This window comes from Caloenas nicobarica, chromosome 14 (genome assembly GCF_036013445.1).
Source record: "Caloenas nicobarica isolate bCalNic1 chromosome 14, bCalNic1.hap1, whole genome shotgun sequence".
NCBI classification, from domain to species: domain Eukaryota; kingdom Metazoa; phylum Chordata; class Aves; order Columbiformes; family Columbidae; genus Caloenas; species Caloenas nicobarica.
This window is the reverse complement of record NC_088258.1, coordinates 14,508,139-14,534,117: the sequence shown is the minus strand read 5'-3', so window position 1 is coordinate 14,534,117 and position 25,979 is coordinate 14,508,139. Positions and strand designations below refer to the sequence as shown.

Genomic DNA, 25,979 nt, shown 5'->3' with positions numbered 1-25,979 from the left:
TTTTAGGAAAAATCCTGAATATTTAGTTTTTCATATCTCATTACGAAAATGCTAAGTACTTTTCAAAATCTTGGCTGTGCTTTTGATCCAAAGTTAATTATAAGCTTTCTTAATATGCTGTGAGGCGAACAATGCTTTAATGTTTATGGAAGAAATGCAGATACTGTCTGGAAAAACTCGTAGCGAGGCAGTTTTCCAAAAATGTTCAATACTGCAGCTTGGTGTTTGTAATAGACTATTACAATAAAAGATAAACTTCTTTATAGGATTTAAAGCTGTAATTAGTAAGTGTGCTGTTGAGGATTGGGTCAGCTAAATGAGTAAAGTGGGTATTAAAATTCCTGTTGTGCTTATGGGCCAGTGAGCAGTTGACTGCCTGCCAACCTCCTTGACTCATCTGAACGCCGCACCGTTAACTTAAAGCTGTTCATTTATAGATTAACTTGCTCAAAGATTGAAGCTAAGGATGAGGTGAGTGATGGGAGATCAGACTGCAGTTTTGTGGTGTATCAGAAATAACAAGTTCATGTTTCCATGGTTCTGGAAGGAGACAGTGGGTGCTTGGACATGGGTGTGCTTAGGTGGGCATGACTGTTAGAGGTACTTCAGAGCATGGGAGTGACAGAGACGATTTATCAGTGAAATTTCCGTAGCAGCTTTCTCCCATCCATTTTATTTTCTGGGCAGAGGGGTTCAAAGCATTCAGACATGAATTTTTGGTGTTTTTTTCTACACTTGTGAATTGTTCAAACCATTGAGGGTTCAGCCTTTGGCCATTGCTTTTCTACTGTTCTGTCTTTTGCCTAAGTTCTGATTTTGCTATAAAATGTAAATATTATTGGCACTGGTCATGGAGTATTTTAATAGAAGCGCTTTTGAGATTAAATAAGCATTGAGATTTTACTGCTGCACACCTTGTGATGATTCTGCCGCAGATGCTGTACACCGGATTCCTGAAGCTGCTGTAGCGTGTCACGTGGATTCCGCTGAGGTTTTCTACCTCCGGCTACACTGCGTGGCATCAGCTGTTGGAAGCTTACTAGAAGCAGCTGGGTTTTTAAAGCATTTTTCCACTTTTTTTTTTTTAAAACTACAAAGTGCCAAGGAAATTTACCCTGTCCAAGTAAAGGAAATCTAATCCCCAAAATCTGTGCGCTGCACCTTTTTCCCTGGGTAAGAGCTGCTTTTGTGGTATTTACACAAGAGGCCAGAGAGCTCCTTGGAAGTGTGGGTTTGTGGGCACAGGGACAAGCCGTGGAGGTTTGTGAGAGGTGGCAATTGCTGCCCTTTAGTAAAGACAACTGGATTTCAGAGCAATTAGTTAAATATTTATTTTAATGTATCCTCAATTATGTCACTTTTCATACTAATATGAAGCATCTGATTAACTCTGGTGTACAGAAATTGTTGCTTTTACATCTCGTGTGAATCTCGTCTCATGAATGGTTTAGATGAGGCACTCATTTCTGACATGCTTCTTAAAGGTCTCTAGATACAGCATTTGGAAGAACGTCAATTTATAATTAATACTTAAATGTCGAAAATAGCTAAGCTGTAACTTGCAACAGAGTGGAGCATGTGGGAAAAAAGTAATACACAGTAGAATGAGGCAAATTACTAAATTTAGATCAGCCCTCAAATTGAGGGTCTAGCCATAAATATGAATTATTACTGAATTTTTTTACTTTGTGTGGGTATGTACTCAGGGTCTCTTGAATATTAGTTCTTTACTGATCATGAGTCCAAGCTTTGTTAATTCTTGAATATGGTGGTGAAAATCTTCACTGTTTATTGGAATAGGTTAATGTCAAAACTTCAAACCCAAACTGAATCCAACCCCCACCCCAGGGCAAAAATAATAATAATAAAAAAATCACAAATCTAATAATGAGCTGAGTAAGGTATGGGCTGAAAAATACATAAAATCCCATCTAGTGAAAATACAAGGTGTTTCCTGGAAAGGGTGTATAGAAATGCCAAGGTATCACATTTAAGTTGTTACTTCAGGTGACATTTATATTGAGTTTGAGAAGAAGCACTGATGTGAATGTTGAGTTCTACTGCCTCAAATTGTACACAGCAAAAATATAAATGTTCTGTTAAGTGCAATTCCCAATATATTTTTGTCTGCACAGGTATGGGGCTGAGATGCCTACTCGGGTGTCTCTTTGTCAGTTCCTGCAGAGCAGCTTGACTGTGGAAGCTGCAAAATTCATTAGCCTTTTTCAGTGAGCTTTCTTTATTGGTACCTCTCCATGTAGCTAACCATATTCAAGTGAGAGAGAGCATTAGCTAGGGAGTAAAATCCCTGGGCAATGCAAATTAATTCCCTTTGCTTTATTACTTCTCTTGCAAATAAAATAGAGAAACTGCCCATTCGTCAGTGGCAGTTTACTACATGTGTCCCCAGCACCTCCAGGCAGTCACGTAAATTCAGCCGGAGCATGGTCTGCAATGTGAATCATGCACAACTGCAGCGCTCAGCACCATCATTCATTGAAGGTCATTATCCATCTTTTATTTTAAAACATTATTTCAACTGTGACTGTAAGGACAGGATATTGAATGTAGGTTGGAAATTACCTTTTAAATGTCTTTAGAAAAGCTAAAGAAACTATTAAAAATGAACTCGTACAGAGCTGGAAAATAAACATTTGAAAATGCTTTATCTACCTTGTAGGGATGAATAAGTGTTAATTAAAATGGTTCACTGTGCCTGTTTCACAACTGCTGTAGTGGTAAATAAATGTTTTCTAGTGCTGCTGAATCAGTACCTGATCAGGAACATTTAAAGCAATGATGATTATCTGAACGGACTTCTAACCATGACATCCATGCTCTGCGGTTCTGAATATATCAGCATTTAAATTTTCAATATAATAATTAATTGTTGTGGAGAGACAAGATGATTTCTTTGATAACAGAACAGTAACCTCTTTCATTTCTTACATGAAACTGTTGAAGGTAAAGTACTTTACTCATTGCTCAAACAATTAAGCAGAAAACTCAAGCTCATGTTTTGCAGTACAGGGTATTACCATGGATCTCAGATCAAAATTCAGCCAAAATTGCTTGCTTGTTGAAGGGCATTAGTCTGTGACTCTGGGTTTATTGGTGTGATGCCATTGTTGGTGGTGTGAATGAATGTGTGCTGGCTATTTTTAAACTTGGTTAGACTTAAGGGGTTTAGTTGCCTGTCATTTAATTTTGCATGGAATTGGGCTGACAGCCCAAACGATGACAGTAATGACTTTGGTTCTAAGTGTGTGACAGATTTGTTAGAGGGCAGATTCTGATGCAAAATCCTGGAGTTGGGAAGCAAACATGGAAATTGCGGTCTGCAGTTTGTTTAATATATTTATACATACATTTATATATTAACTTCATAGATGTGTGTTAGAAAGTAAGTTTCTACTTAGGAAAATGCAGAAAACACACAGAACAAATAGATATAGTGCATAGAGCAATAGGAGAACAAAGTAGTCAGGAGTGGGATTATATATACTCATGACTCATTAGTGAAGACTAAATTCTTCATGGCTGCATTGGTTATGAAGAATGTAGATTTTGATTACATACACACACACCCCCCAGTCCTCCTTTTTTCTTTGCTTTTTGAATGACAGCTATTATTATAGCAAGACAGGAACCTTTTCTTAGTTTGCATAATTTGGTTTCAGACTTATTTTTTCCTCTTCTGCATTGAGATAAATCAACTTCTTCCAAAGCTGTTGGATGGGGAGCTGGTCTCTTCAGCATCATGTGAACTGTGACTTTGAGTCAGGGGTTTTGTATTCCAGGTTAGTGTCAGTAAACTGTTTTCTTTTTTGGGCAAGTCTCTGGTTCTGACTGGAAATTCGACCTTTTTTTTTTTTTTTAATTAGAGCTGGTACTCCCTATGTAAACATGTATTTTCTAGAAGAGCAACCTGCTGAGAAATTTCTGATATGTTCTCTCTTATGAAATATGAGGGATAGGTAGATACTGAGAATACCTAGGAGAGGAAAACAAACCAGAAGGGAAATGAAATTATGATTAACTCATAATGAAAACAAATAGAGGAAAGTGGTGTTAGGGAGTTTGAAATAAATGCATCTAAGGAAAATATAGCAAAAAGATGATGTTCAAGTGGCAGATGAAGTATTTGTAGAAGCCAGACTGATGAATTATGAGGCTGCAAATCTTGAGAGAGAGGAGTTATTTCATCCAGATCTGCAAAGAAGGTGCAAGTGGTTGAAATAAACGAAATATAAAAACATAGAAATGGCTCTTGGCAGGTAGGGCTGGCTGGTTTTCTGCATTGCGGAAGAATATTGCCTCTTGGCTTTTGGTTTTCGACAATGCAGCTGTGGGACCTGCACAGAAAAACAGTCTCTTCTTTAATTGCATCTGTGTCCAGTGGCAGGAATCTCTTCCTCTCCCCTGTTTGCCAGTGCTCAGTTGGGTTTCAGGTGCTCTTTTACTTAACGTTCATAACTTTAACAATGACATGAGTGAGTTGGCTGGAACTGAATAAATAGTGAAATCCTAATGACTCCTGAGAGAGCAGGTTGTGTTACCAGCTTGCTTGTGTCTACAACAGAAGGCCACAGTTGCCTTTGGCAGATCCACCAGGAATGATCCATCTTCTTGCCCTAGAGGAAGGCTCCTGTGGGGTTGTGTTGAGAAGGAATGAATGAATTGGTCAGAGTCACTCTCCACATTTTGGCAGCATGACATTTTCTGACTTAAACAGATTCAAAAAGCAAAACAAATAACATTAGTCGACTAAACATGAATACTTGAAGGATAAGTAGCAGATTCACAGTGATTTTGCTGCAATTCACAAGAGGCAAATCTGTAAAATTAAAATAAAATTTTAAAAAAATGAACAAGAATTCCCTCAGTGTGTTTAATTTGGGAGATGTTGAGTAGTTTTCAGTCAAGTGAATGGATGGCACCTGCTGTTTGACAGTTGTGCTGAGGCTGTAATGGCAGAATATGTGTTGACTTGGCAAGCGAAAAGTTTTATTGTTTAATTCTGTTTTATCCGTTTTTATCCGTATCCATAATGAAGATGAAAGTAGAAGAGAATAGTGGCATTTCTACTGTGTTGCCAAGAAGCAGGTGTCCTTACTCAGTTATTTATAGACCACAAGAATGCATATCATGGAAATGGGCTGTGAATGGCCAGTTACCCATCTGTTTTATCTGCTGGGTGTCGTAACTGGCTGTGTAGAAACTGAATTTTTTTTTTAGCTGATGAAAACTGGGGTGCTGAACAAACCAGTATATGGCTGACTTTTTGTTTCTACTATCCCGTGAACCATGGAAATTAGTCATATGTGATTTAGGCTTTGAAAACAAAAAAAAGGCTCTTGCTGTAGACCTCTTCTTGTTCCTGCTGAGCAAAAAGGTTTCTTCCATCTGGCCTGGAATGCAACATTCTACAACTGTAGCTGTTTAGTACAATTGGTTTACTAGCTGATTTCACCCATTTCTTCATTATGGGTCTAGTGGTTCCTGTGGTTACTTGTTGTCCCTTTCGATTTCTGACACTCAGCTGAAAGAAATGTCAATACCCACTTTCCAGTTCTTGCCCCACTTCCCGCATTAATCCAAGCAGTTGTCCCAGAATTGTGCCTGTCACTTAGAGTATGTAAGCTCTGAATTCTAGCTTGGAAATATCCTGTTTCTTAAGATCTAGGTCAGAAGCAGATTCAAACGTAATAATTTATAATAATGGAACTAGGGCAAAACAAAAAAAAAATGCAGCTTTTCATGTGTGGAGAGAGGGGAATAATCCATTACAAACAAAATAGCCAGCACCTCAGGAGCTGAGGGAACAAACGACTGCTCTTGACCAAATGGAGCTGTACAGACCCACTCCAGTTTTCTTTAGGAACCATTGTTAGTGCCTTGTTGTTTTGTCTTTCCCTTTTGTGCACAGCAGTGACATCTGCTAATATTGCTGTAGCTTTCAAAGAGCAGAAATGAACTTGGCAAAGAGAAAGTATTTGACCTCCTTTAATGCACAATGGTCTACACTATAAACAGTGAAAATCTGCTTGTTGCTAGATTAATTTCTTGTGATTAGGCATTAAAGCAGTTAAATGGTTTTAAATGTATTGCTAAGGTCAATGATAATGTCATAAACAAACCAATCATGTGCCCCATCTGTAATGAGATTATAACATCATGCAGTTGCTAATATAATCAGGTCTGTATTTAAAGTATTAATATAGCTATTCTGGGTAAAACAAAATGCTGAAAAAATTTTTACTTTGCCTACTTATTTAAAAGTCTGAACTTGTAACAGTGATGTTGCTGCTTTTGCTCTGAAGTTGTAAGGTAGAGCTTGTCTGCTGTTGAAATGTTGTACAAATGATGCATTCCTTCCTTGGGACATGGGCTCTGCCATCTTAATTTGAAATGAATTTATTGGGGAATGTAATTTTAAGTGTAAGTTCCTTCTACATCTAATACATTTCTATTCGCAATTTTGTTTCTTTATCCTCTTTCATACCAGAGGCAGTGTTCATAGCGTCTATGTTGGATTAACGTTCCCAAAATGCCCTGGTGGAGAAAGATATTTAATAATGCATTAAAAGGTTGCCCTCGCAGGGAGCAAGGCTGTCAGGTAGGTGCTGTGCTGTACTTGGAGAGGTGAACAACAATTAAACCTCTCTCTGGCCTGCCCAAAATACTTCCAGAGTGAGGCAGTGGGACCCCACAGGACCAGCAGTTCTTTGGAGGGCTTGGGACAGACAAAGGGACAGGGACAGATAAAGGGACACACAAAGTCTGAGACAAGTTTTTTAATGTGTTCTACTTATGAATAGAACTGGGCCATGTTTTTGTGGCCGCTTATTTATTCAGTAGAAAAATACGGATTTGGGTCAGCCAAAGGTATGATGTTGCTATGTAATACTATTGAATTTGTCCAGTTGTTACAGAAATAATTTCGACCTGGTGTTTTTGAAACAATGTTATCTTGCTTAGATATCTCTTTAAAAAGTTAATGTCCTAGCATTTCCTTCAAAGCAAAGCTTCGATTTAAAGTGAACAAAATTGTTTTCCTGTCTTGGATTAACCAGTGAACTGAAAATATCCTTCATTCACACAGCAATATTTGTGATGCATCTGTTGGAGAAAGCTACAAATAATTCAGAACTTCAAAGTAAATCTGCTTTAATGTGTTTAAAAAACATGCAAGATATTCCTTGATGGGAAACAGAACAGTTCTACATTATTATGTAATATTATGTGAAGATAAAGAAGCCGAGGAAAAAAGACACTAAATGACTCATCACCAAGAAAGCTGATGGAAAAACACTTGCCCCTTTCTGTATCACAAGAGTCCTGTGGATAACCATGTTAAGAGGCTGTGAGATGCTGAAATACAAGTGGGGCACGTATCTCTAGAGAAAATCCCACATAATGTATTTTCTCTTCCATCCTGATTTTTCACAGAGATCACTTAGCTCCTTTCAGCTGTAACTTTTTAAAAGTTTTTGCAAAGGCAGGATAGATTTGGCTCACAACGATTGCCCAGACAGAAATGCGGTTGTGCTGGGAGGAGAAGAATGTGATGTGGAGGAGTTAGGATCTGTAGGCAGGGGTGGTTCCTGGCTGTGCTGCAGCATCTCTTGCCCTTCCATTTAGTGCCTTTTCACCTCTTTAAAGTGATGGGAAGAGTCAGGACTGAGGTACAAACTCAGACCCCTTGAAGTAAATCCATGATCCCAGTGCTGGAGCAGTGGGAGGAATGTTGGGATGAAAGCGGGTGGTGAAGCTGTTCCTCTGTCCTGGTGTGCAGAGCAGAGCTGGTTCTTCACAAGTGATGGCACTAACACTGCACAGAAAGTTGTGAAATGTTGAAGGCTGTGCTTTGATGAGACCCAGCTTGCTTTGGCCATACCTTAGGTTCCCTTTCAAGTCTTTCTTCAAAAATCTTATAACAGAAAAAACCCACCTAAATTTAAAACTTATATAGCAGAATGAAAGTACAAACTCAGTTGTGACTTGGGAATGGGAACCAAATCTGAATAATCTGATCTGAGCTCTGTGTGTGTAGAGGAGGGAAAAAGGATACAAAGGGAGTGGTATTGGCTTTCTGTCCTTTGTTTTTTCCCCTCCGGGCAGGCTATGGCAGTGATGTAGCTGTAAACTTTTAAAAGCAGAGAAGCTACAGTTCCACTTATAGACTTGGCATACTCTTCAAGAGATGACCAGGGCCGGAGTACATGCCCACAGTGTCACAAACTGAGGAGAAGAGCATCAGGAGAAAGAAAGCAATCCCACTGCTGCATTTGACAAGCAAAACCCCTCAGATCTCCAGGCAGTGAACTGAAATGTTGGTCTCGATTCAGAAAGGTTTTGAGGCTTGTTTTTCACCAGGGTCATGAGAGAAGGGAAACATCATCTAATTTGTTTAGTATACACCGCTGAGTACTTGAAGGCACTTCACGTGCACACGTGCTGTGACTGCATGCTTGTTACACTTGGTGTTCCCGTGCCCCAGGCAGTTTAGTCTGGCGAAGACCTGCCTAAGGGGATTGCTTCGGTGCTAGCTATGCTCTGCCTAAGTTATGTTTGCTTTTGCTAGTTGTTGTGACCATCTCTGAAGAGCTAAAGGTGCTATTCTTAGCTCTGTTTCTTCGCCTGCTTGTTTCACCTCTGATGCAATGCAGTGCTGGAACTGCAATGCACTGTCAGTTTACATCACGTTACACCAGTAACAATTTTAAAATCAGCACGATGTTACATGGTTTGTTTTCCTTTCCTGTGTTTCGATGCTTACTAAGTAATCAGGGCTGCATGCTAATGACTCAAGAGTAGTTACAAATCATACCTTGACAAAGTAATTTGATGTGGACAGTATGCGGATAGCTTCTCAAACATTTTCTGTGTAAACAATATAAATATAGCTGTGCGCTGGAAATCTTCAACCCAGTTTTGAATGTAGTTTCCATGCAGAAACAAACTAAAATAACTTGCTTATGCTGAACATTAACTTTGGGCTGTGTCATGCAGGATAGACTTTATTTTGCAAAACAATGGAGTTGACTAGAATCAGCTGTTTTACTCAGTGTTCTGGCCAACTGATACTCTGCAAATATTAGTACAGACTGGGAGATTCCGTCTAAATAGTGGCTAGAGCTTTGCTCTGAGAGCATATCTGCCCCAATCATGAGTTTGGTGTCATTCTGGGCTTGACTTTTTGGACACTTGGACAAAACCACAGATAAATTTTTCCTTAGCTTGTGCAGCAGGAATTATAATGAAGTGTCCACCCTGGAAGGTCTATATGCTAGAGGCTTCTAGATCCAACTGAGCAAACTTCTGTGCAGTTGCAGGCCTGGATTTCAAACTTAGTCTGAGACAATTTTCAGCATTTAGTTTGAGCCCAATTTAAGCTTTCAATACATGATTCCACTGCTGCCTGCACAAGTGTAAGTAACTTGAAGACTGGCATTCGCACCACATAGGACCAGGGAAGTTCTTACTGGGTAGAACTGGTTCCAGTGACTGCAAGCAGCCCGAGCAGTACAGTTTCAACAAGCTTAGTCATTCTTCTGCTGCAGTTGGAAGGCATGGTAACTGCTGAAATAGCTCTTTTTATGTTCTAAGGTTACCTTTCCTATAGAACAACATTCAGGATGCGGTTGCTTTGTGCTTATGCAAGACTGCTGTACTCTGGTGACGTGCAGCGTTTGTTAGGTAATTGCCGTTCAAGACAATGGATGGAGTTGCTTTTTGTCCCCGTCAGTAGTTCTAATGTCCTTTGACTTTTTGACCATCTTTCCATCCATTTGAGGGAGTGGATTATGTCCTGCTGTTCCCTTTACCTTTCTCAGAGGGAGGTTCAACGCTGTTCAGCTTGATAAGAGTAGTCATAGTGGAATTTTGGGATTTAGCCAGAGCTTTAACTATTCAGAAGCCCTTGTGAATGAAGTGAATTATTCTGAGCATGTGACACTTCAAGAGGAGCATTTTTTACAGTGACATACTTGATACTAAAAATGGACATGATTTCAGTACTTAGATTAACAACTACATGTTCCAAAGGTGATACATATACAGTCTGTTTCAGTCTGCATGTGCTTGTTGAAGATGAGTTGTGGTGGGCTCTCAGCATTCTCTCTAGTCCCTAGAACGCACCTTTGTGTGACACTTATTAGTGTCTTCGTTTAGCTGCAGCAGGACATGCTTTGTTGAGATATGTCTATATAGGCTGCATCTTGGGACAAGTGAACAACTGTGAGGTTGGACCTTATTTTAAATGGTAAATCAGGTTATTATGGCCCACGGATCTTTTCTACAGGAACACACAAAAAATAACTTGAATATAAGAAATATAAGGGAAACAATTTATTTCCCCAGCAGTCCCCTTGGTGCAGTTTGTCAGTAAAATACCTACTGGGTTTACAGAGGATTAATCCTTTAGAGAAGAAATTATTTAGTCTTTTTAGACCTTTTTAGTCTGTCTTTTAGAAATCGAGTGCTCCATACTACAATGTTTATAAGTTCAGTTAGAATTTTGGCTTAATTTTCTCTCCTATCATAAGCTAGTGGTTTTTTATGGATCTATATATAAAATCAAAGGTTCTGGATCTGTGCTGATTTGTCAGATCAAACGTGTGTTTATTCTTCATGTGTATAAAATTAACTTACTCGGAAAACAGTCTGAATGAAAAAGTAATATTCACTTATCCTTAGAAACTGAGCTTTATTCCTGCCGATGCTCTTCTCTCTCAGTAGTCTAAGTGTCTTAATTGATCATCTTGAGATGAGGTTTAACTCAGCAGTTAATTGGACTTCAGGGAGCAAAATACACTTTTGTTTACACAAGTGCTGTTGTACCTGTGAAGTCATTGGACCTGCCACTGCTCCACTGCATTGACTTAACAATTTGCAGACAAAACATATGATTAAATCAAGGTATGAAGCAGATTATCTTAAAGCTTATAAGAAGAAATACAAAAACTTAACTTTGTGTTGAAGGTACCAAACCTTCATGGACATGTTGCTTGGAGAAAGAAAAATTGTGAAATTTATTCAGCAATCTTGCCTGATGTGATATATTTACAAAAGATACATTGTACTATGTGCATGAAAAGATGTATTTTGAAATAATGAATGTATAGCGGTTTTGTATATGGATTACTTAGGTGATTTCTTCAAGTCTCAGTCATTAAGAGGGTAGCTGAGTGGTATGGGTTCGTGTGGTGTTTTGTTGTTTTGTTTTGTTTTTTAGTTGGAATATGCCCCACTAAAATTCTTGGAGGACTTCTCTTTTGGGTCAAAATTCTTTGTTTTCAAAGGGGGAAAAAACATCAAAGCCCTCAGGATTGACAACATCAGGGGATTATGTCAACTGTGAGCATGTTTCAAATGCCATAATGTTAGCAAGGGCAAAGCAACTTGAGTAAGCGAAACAAGTGTTCTAGATGAGCTAAGATGAACATCTGTAAATCTGTGCCTATACATGTAGCTATGCTGATGGCTAGTGGACCTGATGAAGGTTTGAAGATGGTAAGACACCAAGTAAACCCTTATAAATAGTAGGAAGAGATTTTTCATAATAATGAAGGGTTAAAATTAATTACTTAAGCACCACTCCATGCCTCCTATTTAAAACCTGAGCCAACTCCTACTTCAGAGCATTAAGATATCCCTGTCCCATCCCCTAAATGGGGTTATTGAGGAAACCACCCCATGCCTCTGTCAACTTTATAATCCACTCCTGGAGTAAACAGCCAGTCTAAGAATCAGTGTTGTTTAAAAGATCATTTCGTTCAACTGTGGTAAAAACGAAGGCTGGAAAATCTGCAAAGACTAAACACAGAGTCTATTTTTCATTTGATTTTGAACTTTGAAGTGTTTATCTAGGATGAACAGCTCTTACACCTTCATTCAAGGATGAAAGTTGATAACCAGTGAAGATGAAAAGTCAATTGTTAAAAATTACGATGTTTAAAGCTTTTCAGACTTGCATCAAGGAGAACTTGGAACCATGAAATAAATCTGTGGTGGACTAGAACAGCAATGAGATTAGTGAGGTCAACCGGTTATTACTGTAATACTTGCAATGTGTTTCGAGATTTCTTAAATAATATAGCTCTTTTATATTAAGTATCTTTAACTTGGGATACTGTAGAAGCACAAGCTGTTTCTCCTGCAAATACTCACCTATTCTGTGAGTATTTATATGGGAGTATAATCAAGTAGGTAAAGATAGAGTAAATACAGATGGAGTAGCTCATGACCCCTTGCCTGGACTTGTGTACCTTGGAAGAGCGTATTGTTCTCCACTTAGCAAGGAAGTCTAAGAAGAAAGTCTTTTTGGTTATCATCTTCCAGCATTTTAGCTTTCTGGCTAAAATCAACAAAGCAAGAAATCTGTCTTTTTTTTTTTTCAGTGGGAAGATAAGAGCTGGCAGGCTTAAACTGGAAAAATATTTTTGTCCCTACATATATCACAGTTATTTTGGAAGCTATGTTATAGAAAGGACTGGTGGGAACAGAAATAGTTGTGTGAAAGTAGATAGCGTACATCTGTCTGCCAAGTGAGATTCCAGTTAATTGGCTTATAAAAATTGAGTGGATATTAATTCCAGAAAGCAGGTCTGGGACCAAATTTTTCAATAGGCTGGTGAAATACCTTCAGATGTTAATATTTGTCTAGATGATTCCACGTGTGTAATTGTTGCTTAAGAAGAAAACCTAACCCTGCACGTATTTTAACATGATTGAATGTGTGCACAATATATAGATGGTAAGACAAAACTCAGGATACTTACAGTTCAAAATATATACTTGAGCATATACTTGCTCCTATCTATTGAATTCAAAAAGAGATTTAATACTTGTGTTGATGTGTCAGTGCAATTGTTTAGCAGATGGTATTTCGAAGAGTAGTTGAGCTCAATTTAAAGAATGTCAGTAACATAAGCAAAGATTTCATTCACATCCCTTGAAGTTGCTGTAATGAGGTCATGATCATGAAGTCATTCCAGTAACTCATGGAAGGCTTCATTTTGGGAGAGACGTACTTTTGTTTTGCTTTCAGTTGTGTTTAAAGCGATAGTGTGACCTCTGAAGTTTAGAAGTCATGATGTATAAAAGCTAGAAATGAGCCTGTGCAGTCCTTTGGCTCTCTTTGTAGAATTCGTACAGGAATTCTTTTGTCTCCTTAGGGAGGGAGAGGAGGAAATAATAGGATTGTCAACAGTAACTTTTCTGGGAAAAGGTCTATTTAAACCTTGAGCTTTTGACAATACAGAAACCAGCACAAGCAAAAGAACTATAGGAATAATTGATTTGTGGTCATCTGGGTAAGCTAAGCCTGCATTTTAGGTAGGAGACAAATGTGTTTTAATATGTTACTTTGTTTAAAGCTCCTTTGTCTTATTTGCTGTTCCCACCAGTGAGATTAAGCTGTGCAAGGTTTGAAAATGCAATAGCATGAAACTAATTAGATCTACTAATAATCACGGTTGGTGCAGAGAGCAGGGCAGCCCGGAATTTTTCTTGGGCAGGGAAAAGCAGGAGGCTTTGTTTCTGTAGGAAGCAAGAAATGGAGATGCTCCGACTGGAGCAAGAGCAGACTAAATGCAAAACCTGGAACAACCATGACAATTGCACTTTAAAGAAAACTAATATTCAAGTGGCTCAACAGCGTTCCTGTATATGAACAAAAGCCACATAACATGTATGGCAGAAATAGATAACAGAAGGCTCTGACTCATCGTGTCGAACTGTAATTTAAGTCCAAGGGGGATTTTTCTATCTTGGATCTATTCCTACTGGCTCAGATGTCTCATAAGCCTTTAGCACCTAGTTTTAATAGAGCTGGTGCCTACAATCAAGAAATGGGTTGGATGCAAGGAGCAAAATACTACTCATCTTAAAAATATCTTCCAGCTAGAACTGAGGTAACTTTGTGTTGATAAGAAGCTTCCATTGACCTTTACTAAATTTAATTTTCTGGATTTAGAAAAGTCTCAACTCTCTAAGCAAGAATTTGCTTAGTGAAGCACTGAGAAGCAGATGCAGTGTAGGCATCTTGGTGCTTCCCACTCAGCACAGCTTTCTTTTAGCAAACAAGTACCACCGATGAACAACGTGTGAGAGGTCGCTGCTGTCTGTTACCACTCATAAATAGTAATTTTCTTTGTGTTGAATCAAATTTGAAGTGAAATAACTTCAGACTATTCCATGCAAGTTTGTTTTACAAGTAATACAAGACTAGTAGCTCACCTATCTTCAAGATTCATAAGGTATTCTATTTTTCTGATCATTATTTTCAAACCTGGCAAGTCTATCCAGCCCCTTGAATGCCTAATACATGTGTACTTATTCGAGGCACTGGGCTTTAAAACTATTTGTTGTTTCCTCAAAAGATCAGAATGATAGTAATCTCTGACTTGAAACAAATTTCTGGTAAAACTTTTGAAAATATACATCAGCTATATTTATAGGGGCTTTTTCAGGTGTATATAATCTGTATAAATGTAGACTGTCGCTAATGTGGAGGCACAGAATGTTCCATGTGAGGCAAGAGCAAAACTACTCCTGTCATTATACACTTCAAGAATCTGAGCAGCCTTTAGATGGACTAATACGAGCTGGTAACTACTTGGCTAGGAAACCTGTCATGCTGTCCAGAAATAGACTGAGAAGAGACAGATTGATATGGTTCAGGGGCTGAGTGAAAAGACTTAAAATAGCATTTTTAAAAATTCTGATTCATAAAGGCTTGTCGCTTTTACTGAGTTCAGTGAGGATTAAGAGATATTTGGCCTTAAATAAATAATGGCAAATTTTCACAGCTCCTCTACAGTTCTAGGTATTAACGAACAAGCTGTACTGGCTATGTAGTGGGTATGTGTTTTCTTACGTGTTCCTAGAAGGTTTTATTAGAAATATACTAATATTTCACAGTTTCTGACTGGGGGGAGAGCAGGGAGGGAAGAAGAGAGGCAGACTTAAATTAGGTATTTACACTTGATTCAATTCCCTGAAGCACAGACCTTGTGCAGGCAGTTGGATGTGTAATGGGACTGTTACTGACACAGTCTTCCCTGGACCGCATTGCTGTGACACAGATTTCTTGTTAATAGAGCAGCTTTAATTAAAAAGTACAGAGTTCATTATGAAATTCTGGCTTGACCCTCAGAGTTAGATTTGAATAACTTCCTAATTTCCCAAAGAAAGAGAATTCCTCTCGGGAACTGCATAGCAGAGTTGGGAAATAAAGCTAAAGATTAATTTGATATGGGAAATTGATTACAAAAGAAGCAGAGTCCTGGTGAGTCTCGAATAACTGATAACTGGGGGTGAGGTGGGAGAAAGAACTGGCTGAGCTGTCCCTGGATGTTCCTGCCCTGCCGGGGGTGCTTTGCAGAGGGGCTGAAGTGCTGTAACAGCCTCAGGCTCCTTTCAGTGATGTTGTCTCCTTTTTTTTTTTTTTTTCCGTGGCAGCCAGCTCATGTCCTTTGCAAAGCTGAGAGTAGCTCAAGGCCATCATTTCATGCATGACTTGGTAAATTGTGCAAGGAAGGACACTGCCAAATGAGGAGCTAAGCCAGTTTTCAATAAGCGGGCCATCTGTGACCAAATGTTTTAGTAAGTTTAAAAACAATTGAGTTCTTTCCCATTTCTACTTCGAGTTCATTTAGCACATATATAACTTTGCACCCCAAGACTCTGTTTGTTGCTGTATCCTGGTTTGCTATGCGTTAAGTTTGTGAATCAAGTGGTTTCATTTCAGACTCGATCCTGTGTGGTGCTAAAAATGACTTTGCATCAATGTTGCTTTCGATTTGTGCTGGAGAGTTTTCCCAACGTAGATGTAATTCAGATATTTGTGGAGATAAGATACATGTAAGTATCTTGTTACTGGTTACAGCAATATTCCCTAAATGTAAGAGGAGTTTATTGCTGGAACTAGAAACATTTTTAAAGTTGGAATGAATTCTAAGTAAGCCTCTCTCAACCTAGCCAGTTACCTGTTATCTCTCATTACCATCTTGTTTAACAAAACGTGTGAAGTCTTGTCTAAGTGTTCCCTTGTAGCAAGGGCTACTGAGGAGATATGCAAAGAGTTTTGGAGATCTCTTTTGCAAAGACTACCTCTATTGAAAATAGTGGCAATAATTTGACATCTAATGTGTTGAAGTGTTTTTTTCTTGGTGAACTCTGGAGTCGTTGGATGAGAACAAATTCTTTTTAAAAAGGTTGATTGTACTTAACACTGCTCTAATAGCAAAATGGTGCAGTTGTTTTCCTGAATCTGTGGGGTACATCTGGCTTTTAATTTAGCTGTCTAACATGGCTGAGGTAAGCATCTTATAGATGGTAAAGTGGATGGAGAGAAAGTACCAGGCACAGTGTCACTGATGAGTCGACAGGAGGGACAGACACTTGCCCTGTGTCAGAGCCTTCTGCTCTCTGGCCTCTTTCAGAAACGCTTCTGCTCCTCTGGCTGCTGTTTCTGTTCACAACTGTACTCTGCAATAGGTCGTTTTCAGAGAAGGGAAACCTTTCTGTATTTCAGTGCTGCTTTGGAAGGGGCTGAGTAAGAAGAAAGTTTCTGAGCTGCGAATATGGGTTTCTGTAGCAGGCAGGAGGGAGGGAAACCTCAGCTGGAAAACATCCTCAGAAGAGCAGGATTCCAAACTTCTTGAAGTCACGTTGTAGCTTTTAGACAAGTGCCCAGCTGTTTGTATGAAGAAGGCAATCATGTATCAATCCATCTGCCTTTCAGAATAAATGTTCTCCATGAAAATACTAAATTTGTCACTTAATCTCCCAAGTGCAGGGATGTTAGTGTTTGTTACACTGCTTTGGAAGTGAAGTGTTCCCTTTTTACACACAAATTACAAGGGTAAGTTAAAGACACTTAAATGCAAGTTTTGTTTTCTTGTTTCTGCTGAGTGAAGTTGATTTCTTACCATGTTTGCAGCTCTTCTCTTTAATTTTAAATTAGACTGTGCAAACACACCTAGAAATGGACTATGAATGTCTGTTAAAATAGTCTACTTTTTGCAGCATTTACTCAACTCTGTAGGTAGTGATCTGCTTGAATTTGGTGAGGTTTTTGGGAAGACTGCATATGTACTGCCAAGATTGGTCCAATTGTGTTTGGGCAAACTTTCAATGGTGTGTTTTATTTTCATTCTAATTTGTAAATTAATTTGGACTAAGTTTTTTATGTGATATTTCCCAATTTTTTTGTAAGAGTAATTGAGGAAAGATACTAGAAATAATGCTAAAGTATGTCTAAACTTAGATTAATGAAAAACACACAGTTCTGTTCAAGTTGGAAAAATTGGCTATTTCTTGTATTGGTCTTTCAAAGCATTAAATTCAGTAAATGTATTGTACACAGCATAGTGTGTACTAAGTATTTTCCAAAGACATTGTGTCACTTTTAATATTTTAAATATATGCTAATGTTAAAGCCACACTTTTTTTCACCATTGTGAATTTCCCTTGCATTTGAGGATCTTGTATCCCTGGTTTTGCTGCTGTTCCAATAAATCTACTGAATAACACTGAAATAACCCTTCCACAAGGATGGAGATACAACCTCACCTCCAGTAACTGCGACAAACATCACTGTAATATTTACAGGATAAAAGTGTGCATCAAGGGTGGAATGCAAAGATGCATTAAAACAACAGCAACAAAAAGGCACAGTTGTAGCTGCTTAATTGCTTCGCTTCAAAAGACTAATGCCATGTCTAAGGAAGTAATCTCTAAAGTTAGGAGATGAGGAAAGGAAAAAAAGACATAGAAATATTGGGGAATTTTATGAAGAGACTGTCAAGAGCAATAAAGCTGATATATTAAATGTCTTTGGGGGTGAGTTCTTGGTAATCGGTGTCTTAACGTGGTGAAAAGCGAACTCCAGTAAGTGGACACTTGGCATTGTCCTGTTTGAACCCAAAGTTTCCTCTGGCATAGGTGCCTTATTGAATGAATCTGTCAAAATGAGTGAATTGGCCTTGCTCTGAAGCATTTGGTGTAGAAATATGTATGATTGTAAAGGATTGAGGATGAAAGAGGGCATCACCTATGTGGTAGTTAACTGGTGCATATATTAATTCATGCAAAAACAAATGAGTTGTGGCAACTGGAGCAGGATGGTGGGAAGGGGAAAGCAGGAGAGCAGAGGAGGAGGAGGAGTGGTGGAGGAAGGTGCTGGGGAGTGGGCAGGGAGTGGGAGCTGCTGAGCAGCGCGGTGGGGCTGACCCCAGGGCTGTGCTGGATGAGCGCGACAGGGAGAAACGGGCAGAACGCTTCGAAACGGGCAGCAGCAGGGATGCCCAGACGGAGCCAACTTCTATAGAGCATTTTTGTGATATTTGGCTGCGGTCTGGAGCTTTTAGAGCTGCTTTTAGTGTGGAAGCTGCTGCTCCATATTCATTCCCCTGAGCCCACGGCAGGGATTTCTGCTCGACAGCCCCTGCATCAAGGGAAAGGAGAACGCTCTGGGGTTTCCCGGGCTACCAACCTTTCGCTGGGCCTGTTAATGTGGGAAGAGTGCTCAAGTTTGCCACTCTTCTGCCCCAAACCTGGGATTTTCACTGTTCCCCCAGATCTGACGCCCCCTCCCCCGATTGCCTGGGTCTGACTCATTGGCTAGTGCTTGTGGAAGCAGAACAGGGAGAGGAGGAGGGAGGGGGGGAGCCTTCAAAGTAGCCGCGATTGGCCCGGGTTGGACAAGGCGCCCGTGAGCTTCGCCCCTGCAAGGGCGGCGGAGCCGGGGGGAGCGGAGCGGAGCCCGCGGGGTGGATCCCGCCGCCCCTTCAGGAACCGGCGCTGCCATTCCCCGCCGCGTCCGAGCAGCTGAGAGAAGCGCGGGGGCTCCGAGGCTGGGGAACTGCTGCGGCAACATTGCAATTGCCCTTTAAACAACCCAAAAAAAAAAAGGGGGGGGAGAGGGGGAAAAAAAAAAAGGATGAAGACGCTTAAATGCCTCCTGCCCAAAGTAGAGAGCAAATCTCAATTGCAATGCCTCTGCTAAAACTTGATCATGCGGGATTTCAAGCGATAAAGAGCTGCCGGGCTTACTGCGGCGGGAACAAGTTGCAGGATGAAATCCAGGGATTAAAGGACCTGTTTTCCACTTCGTTGTTTGCAAAGGAATCTACTGAAATGACTTTGAGGATCTTTAAACTGGAACTATGTGGAGGGAGAATGCAGTAAGTATTGCCTGTGTGGCGAGCACTGGTGCTCGCCCGGTAGCCGGGCAGGGCTCGGAGGCCACGGGAGCCGCGCAGGGCTGGCGGCGGTACCGGCGGTACCGGCTCCGCGGTGCGATGCTCGGCTCTTAGTTTCTAGTCAGCACCGGGGAGCAGTTGGGGAATGCCGGCTGCCTTTGCCTGTCGCGCCGGCGTCCTGCGTTTGACTGAGGTTGCCTAGAGAAGCATCCTTATACATATTTACTGGGAATAGTGAATGAAAAATCAAAGCAATCCAAGCTTTTCGTGGAGGGATCAGCTAGAGTGTGACTCCTGCGGTTTGTTTATGATAAACTGAGAATGAATCTGTTCCGTTACAAGATCAAAAAGAGCTTTACCACACACCAATTTAGCCGCTTTCCAGATTATGCTTATTTTGAACCTGTCAAGAAAACTCCTGCCCTTGGTGGTGTGGGTTAGTTTGCTTCTAGCTGCTCTTCCCAGGTGGAATGTGCCTTCCCTTAGCGCTCAAAGCCGTGCGTGTCTGCTGGAAGCAAACGGGCGGTTGGGAGCCCAGGATTTTCCTGACCTGGATAGGATGAGGGACGTTTCCCGGGCGGCTGCGGGCTCACGGGCGCTGCTGTCGGGAAAGAGCTTCAATTTATTGCTCAGTGAAGTGGGGGAAGGGGCAAAAACTTTGGAGTCTCGTCACTGTATTTCGGTTCACACGCCGCATGAGGTTAAAATGTTGGTTTTTTTTTTTTCCTCCTTGTCTAATGTGCAGCCCGGCTAACGGCTTTTCACTGTCTCCTCTCCCCCCCTCCCCGCCCCGTGTCCAGCCCCCCTTTGCCTCTCTCCCTCTCCGCCTAGCTGCCCTCCCGGGATGCGATGTCGCTCGCAGGCTGCGGCGGGGATCACGCGTGCGGCCAGCGGCGCGGAGACCGGCCCTGAGCCCGGGCACCCAGGGGCGCGACATGCCCGGGGCCGCGGCATGCCCTGCACCACCTCCGGCAGCACCGGCACCTCCGGCAGCACCGGCACCTCCGGCACCTCCGGCTCCCGCCGCCGCTCCGTCTCCTGAGGCGCTGGGTACGTGGGACGGCGCTCCGCGGCCGCCAGGGGGCGCCATCGCGCCGCGGCGGGGCGGTCGGTGGCGGGGAGCGAACGGGGGATGTGTGGGGTGTTAATTGTTATAATTGTTGTTTCTGGGGCTCTGGAGGAAGCTGGAGCGGCTTCGTGTGTGCGGGCGTTTGGGTTGGTTTGTTTCTGCCGTTTTGCCCTGCTACCCCCGGTGCTGCGCCTGGTCCGCAGCGCGGTGACTTGGGGAGCTCAGTGGCACCAATTTGCGGCTAAATGCGCTCTCAAGTGCTCATCTCCTTGTCTGCCCCGAAAGGAGGTGGTGATACACCAAGCCTTTGTCTTGGTGTGTTTCAGCAGCAGATGATAGAGACGGGGCTGGCAGGATGAGAGGGGAGATGTGACAAATGCCACCCTGGTTGGACAGCAATGCTATAGTGTGACGCTCCGCAACAAGCTTGGCTTTGTGTGGCACAGGGACTCCCTTCTTGCAGCTCGCAGAGAGCCAGTTACGGAGGTGGAAATCCCCCAGGGCACAGAAACACAGGGAGATCTTGCAGAGTCAGACCTGCTCTCCCTCTTCTGCCTCCTTCAGATAGTTCAGATCACTCCTATGGCTCATCTCTCTCCCCATCCTACTCTGTCTATATTCAGCCCCCTACAGAGACTTGGTGAAGACATGAAGTAAACCAATGCGGTGTTTGTGGAACACCCTCCCCTTCAACACCAGTGACAACTTGGTGCCTGAGATCAGCAGTTCCGAGATGCTCAAGTGAATGCTGTGTTAAGAGGAGGGAGAAGAATTAAGATAGAATATTGTGCTTCTGAATGTGTTCCAGGAATGCGGTAGACTGTGCTTGAGCAGCAGCTGTCTAGGAGAGATCTTCAGAAATAAACCAGCATGGTTCTGGGATGCTGTGAGGTGTATGGAGTACAAGGACTGGGGTTTCCAGCAGACCTCTGGCTCACTGCTTTCATTCAGAGCTAAAGCACCTCTTCCTGTGACTGAATTTTAAATAGATGTTCTGGACAAAGGAAAATAGATTTCTGCGTTTTACCTGTTTTAGCATGGCAAGGTTAAGGAGAAGGATGATAATATACTTTTTAATGATGTCAGTCACTTTAATTTTGTTGGCTATACAGGAAGCATTTTAATGGATCTTTGCTCTGAACTTGTGCTACGTTTTTGCCTTCCTTGCAGGAGAGCAGTTATAATACCGTCATTGGCGAGCAAACTTTTCGAGTGGATATAAGAGGCTTGAATTGAAACGGAGACGAAGAATGCATTATAAAAAGCTGCTAAAATTTGCATTGTGTCAGGAAGCTTTCTCTTTAAAACTTTAGTTCAAGATACATGGTATATAATTTTTCCGCCTCTGTTTTTCTCATACAATGTGATCACTTTTACAGGGGATAAAGCTGGCAAAGATGAAGAAAATTGGCTGTGCTCTCCTGGTACTCCAAGCTCTTCTGGCTCCTTTGGATCTTGTTCGTGGAGGAGAGAAAAGTTACCCCATCCTGAACATTGCAGTGATTCTGGGAAGGACCAAGTATATCACAGAGAGAGATATCAAAGCTCTCTGGACCAGGGAAATGTCAGCAGACCTGACTGTTGATGTCAATGTAGTGACCCTTCTGGTGAACCAGACGGACCCTAAGAGCATCATAACGCATGTTTGTGACTTGATGTCAGGCACCAAGATCCATGGAGTGGTTTTTGGAGATGATACTGATCAGGAGGCAGTAGCTCAGATTTTGGATTTTATTTCATCTCAGACTTCTATTCCAATTCTTGGAATTCATGGCGGGGCCTCCATGATAATGGCGGATAAGGTAGGAAAATCTATTGAAAGCTTTTTTGCTAGTCTTATGTACTTCACTGTGTTGGTCTTTATTGTGAATAATCACTGCAAGCAGTTCAAAAACGATGCTTCTAATTGTCTCTCTGTACTTTAAAAAAGAAAAAAATATACGGAGCAGTGTCCTCATTGATCACTCATCAAATACTCTGAAATATTTTGGGGTTCATGCCTGAAAGTCAACTTTCTGTCCATTGTAAAAGCAGTCCTAATGAAATCTCACTCTCCAGCACGCTGGCCAGTTTAGAGATTTTACTAGCAAATATGACATGGCTGTAAGAACAATCTCAACATAGTATGTCCATAAAGTGATTTGGGGCATAAAATGTAAAATTATAAGCAAATATTCTGCGGTGCTTATAAGAAATAGCAAGCAATAGACCTGGAGGTATTAGAGGACAATAGTAGTAATAGGACTGTCATATTAAGATGGACTTCTGTGATCCACTACAGTCTACAAATTAAGTAGTCTTGCAAACTTGAACCAGTTCTTGTATTCACTATATTAAGTTATATTTTTGCTAACTGGATACCTCTGATTTTCTACTATAGTTCATGAAAACCCACAATGGGGTTGTCTGGACTCTGGAGATAATGACAGATTGTTTTGTTGGAAAACATCTCTTTATATAATCTGTCGTGAGACTGTGAAATGACGAAAGTGACTCATGTACCCAGCTCATCTTCCTTAACACTGTAACAATTTAAAAAAAAAACCCCTTGCTGGCACGGCAGCGTTGATCTTGTGAGGTGATCTCTGCCGTGTCTGAATGGGGTGCTCAGCGCCGTGCAGGACGGAGCTCTCTGGCATGGGGGCCGCTGGGCCTTGGAGTCCGTGAGCAGCTCCCACCCTGGTGTAACACAGGAGAGTCCAATTGGGGGAAGTCACTGTTTTTCCAGCACACAAGGCTTTTCAGTGTCAATTGTAGCTTATTTCCTGAGATTCGCATCCTTTAGGGCTTCTTATTTATTAAATATTGTTATTTCTTATAAGTGGCTTTTGAATAGTAGTTTAATAGGAAAGAACACTCTGAAGCCATCTGGAAATGAAGTGGTTCAGACATGTTGTTTCATAACTTGGCGGGGGAAGAAGCAGGACAGACACGATGATTAGTTACAATTGAGGAGTCAGCTTTGAACTTCTGAAACTTTTCACCTCTGGGAAAGACTTTTTCCAGTGGGATAAGAGATCTATCTCTCCTGGTATTTTGAATGGCCTTCCTTTAAATCTTGGGTCATACAAGGGGAGGACAGTAAGTGCTGAGTTATAGCAGGCATTCTATAACAATGGCTTTGGCATCTTGATTTATATGGAAAGAGCATTACAGTCAATGCTGCTGTCTTAAATGCAATTCCAGTGACCAAGTTATTTCACGTGCTTTCAAATTACTGTACAGATTTACCCATCTTTATAAAGCTGGCTTTATATATATATATATATATATATATATATATATATACGTATTTTATTTGATACATATTTTGCTCAACTTTCTATGCCAGTATAAGAACATTTGAAGATCCCAGCCAGTGCTGAGTGATGAAACACTGGCAGAAATCCTTACGGAATCGACTTCACGCTCGGTAGCAGATGCAGCATGTTACTGATACAGATCTATTTTTTACTTTTATGTAGGAGCTTCTAGAGAAAGAAATAGATTGTATTTTTCTTGTCTCAGTAAGTTAATACTGTTTTCATTGTATGGTAATATTGTCATTATTGTATTACTGTCCTTGATTTTAGGGGTTATCACAGTTTGCTAATAAAACATTTTTGGCTTCTAAGATTTCCACTTGAGAAATTAAAATTACTCTTTTGTGTGTTAAGAAAATCTAACAGAGTTGTCTTCAGCAGCTTCAATTGGCTGAAGGAATTGTTTGTTCGTGTAACTAAAATTGCCTTAATTTTTAACTTGGCTTTTGCAATGTGCAATGTTTTGCAACTGGTTTTGGAACGTCACAGTAATGGGACTTGCATGTGTTAGTCAATTAACCATTCATTTAGGAGTTAATTCCTGGGAGCTGAAAGTGAAATTCCCAGTGGTGTCATAAGGCAGAGGAGATGAAATCTGAGGGAGAACTGCAAGTGTAAAAGCTGTCTTCCAAATCAGTGTCAGGATTTTAGCTGAAACACATGGGTGTTGGCTAAATTGTGAAGCTGATCAGTGCTTTTGAAGTCTTCTGTTTTGTCTCGTACATTGAGATGGCTGGATATGCAAAAAAGATGCTTTGTCCCACTCCTGCTCCTTGATGTAGTTCTCTGGCACTTTAAGGCCATTTCATTTATGTCCTTGTCATGTGGTTCGAACAGATATTTTCCTCCTGTGTGGCATTATGCTGGTACTGTGGTTTAGGGGACTTTTACTTCAAAATGTGTCTGTGCGTAGTACCTGCTTGTTTGCAGCCTACCAAGTGCGGCTGACACGAGGGCAGCACAACAGTTCGGTGAATTCTGTGTCTGGTGGTGGTTATATGATGCTTAACTGTCCTAAACGTGAACTAAACTGAAGGCACAGAGGTGTGAAGTCATCTCTAATGCTCTATACTGCTAAAGACTTCACTGGAATGACTCAGAGTAGGTAAGCTTACCATATTCTCTATGGCTAATAAATACTATGTCAATGTGAATCTGGCATGAAGAGCAATCTCTTTAAAAAAGAAAACTTGTTCTAGGTTTATAAATCCGAGCTGTGCCCACATTTGGAGTGTGCAGTGATTAATGCAGGACGTACAGCTTCTGCAGCACCGAGCCCCGTGCGAACATCTGCTGCGAGGGGTGCGTGGCTGCGAGCGCCTCCTGCGCTGCCCAGCTGGCTGCTCTGCTTGCTGTGGTTCACGTTTGCACCAGCTGGGGAGAGATGTTGCTCGATACAGACTATGAAAATTGACAGGCATGTGAAGCCAACAAAACTGGAATGCATTCTGAACCTAGCTGCTCTGCCTTCAGCTGACGTCTGCTGTCAAGAGCCTCCCGATAAAGCAGTGTGACACTTAGGGCCGTGTGGTACCTACCTGATCGCACCTGAGCTGGAGATGCCCCTTGGACAGTGCCACATGCTCTGCCTCCAGCCGACTTTGTCACCTGCTGCCGGCAGCAACTCTCCTGCCAATGAACTGCTCTTTGGCTTTGGTCCCCAGTTCTGCCACAGACTCCAAACACGTTCAGATGTGGGACAGTCTGCTGAAATGAGATGAGAATTGTGTCTGGGGCATCTGTGCCAACCTGCTGTGCATCAGCATCCCTTGGAGGATGCTGGAACAGACTGGCTGTTTTTGTCTTGTGTCTGTTGACATTTGAGGGATCTCAAACATTACTTAGGAAGTCCTTCCTGACTTGAGTGTTTGGTTTTAAACTTAGTTATGTTTGTTTCACCACGTTATTATTATGTTGATAGTACTTGTGACAGTTTTCTCAAACAGAACATCATGGTTAGTTCTATGACAATAATAAAAGATTTGTTTCCTTCACAAGTGGGGAAAAGCCCCTATGTATTATAAATACATCCAGGAATACTTAGTGTCTTTGAGCCATACTGCTTTTATGTATGGCAAAATTAACTCTTTCTAACTTCTCATTAGAAATCTTTCTGAAAGACATAACTTGAAGCATTTTATTGTCGTGAAAGTACTGACTTTATAATGCATAGCCGATCAGCATTAAAGGTGAAGGTAATTTTCCAAAAGGGCTATTACAAAGTGATGCTTCTTGAAACAGCTTTGGAAATGTTATGCAAAATAAATATTTGCTTTTCGAAAAAGTTAGTACTATATGTGGTTCAATTATCATTCATTATTCTTTCTGCTGATAATATTGGCAATAAACACTTCTAATTGTTTAGTATAGAATCCTTTTTGCATGTATCATCAC

The 25,979-nt window shown here is 41.1% G+C and overlaps 1 protein-coding gene across 1 annotated transcript in view; it reads left to right on the top strand.

Moving 5' to 3' along the window:
- Positions 1-19,178: 19,178 nt before the first annotated feature.
- Positions 19,179-25,979, top strand: part of GRIN2A (glutamate ionotropic receptor NMDA type subunit 2A) — a 173,372-nt gene continuing 166,571 nt past the window's right edge. Inside the window, exons 1-2 of the mRNA XM_065644678.1 lie at positions 19,179-19,196; positions 21,663-22,085. Of these exons, the coding sequence (XP_065500750.1) occupies positions 19,179-19,196; positions 21,663-22,085 (441 nt within the window). The remainder of the gene's footprint in view (positions 19,197-21,662; positions 22,086-25,979) is intronic.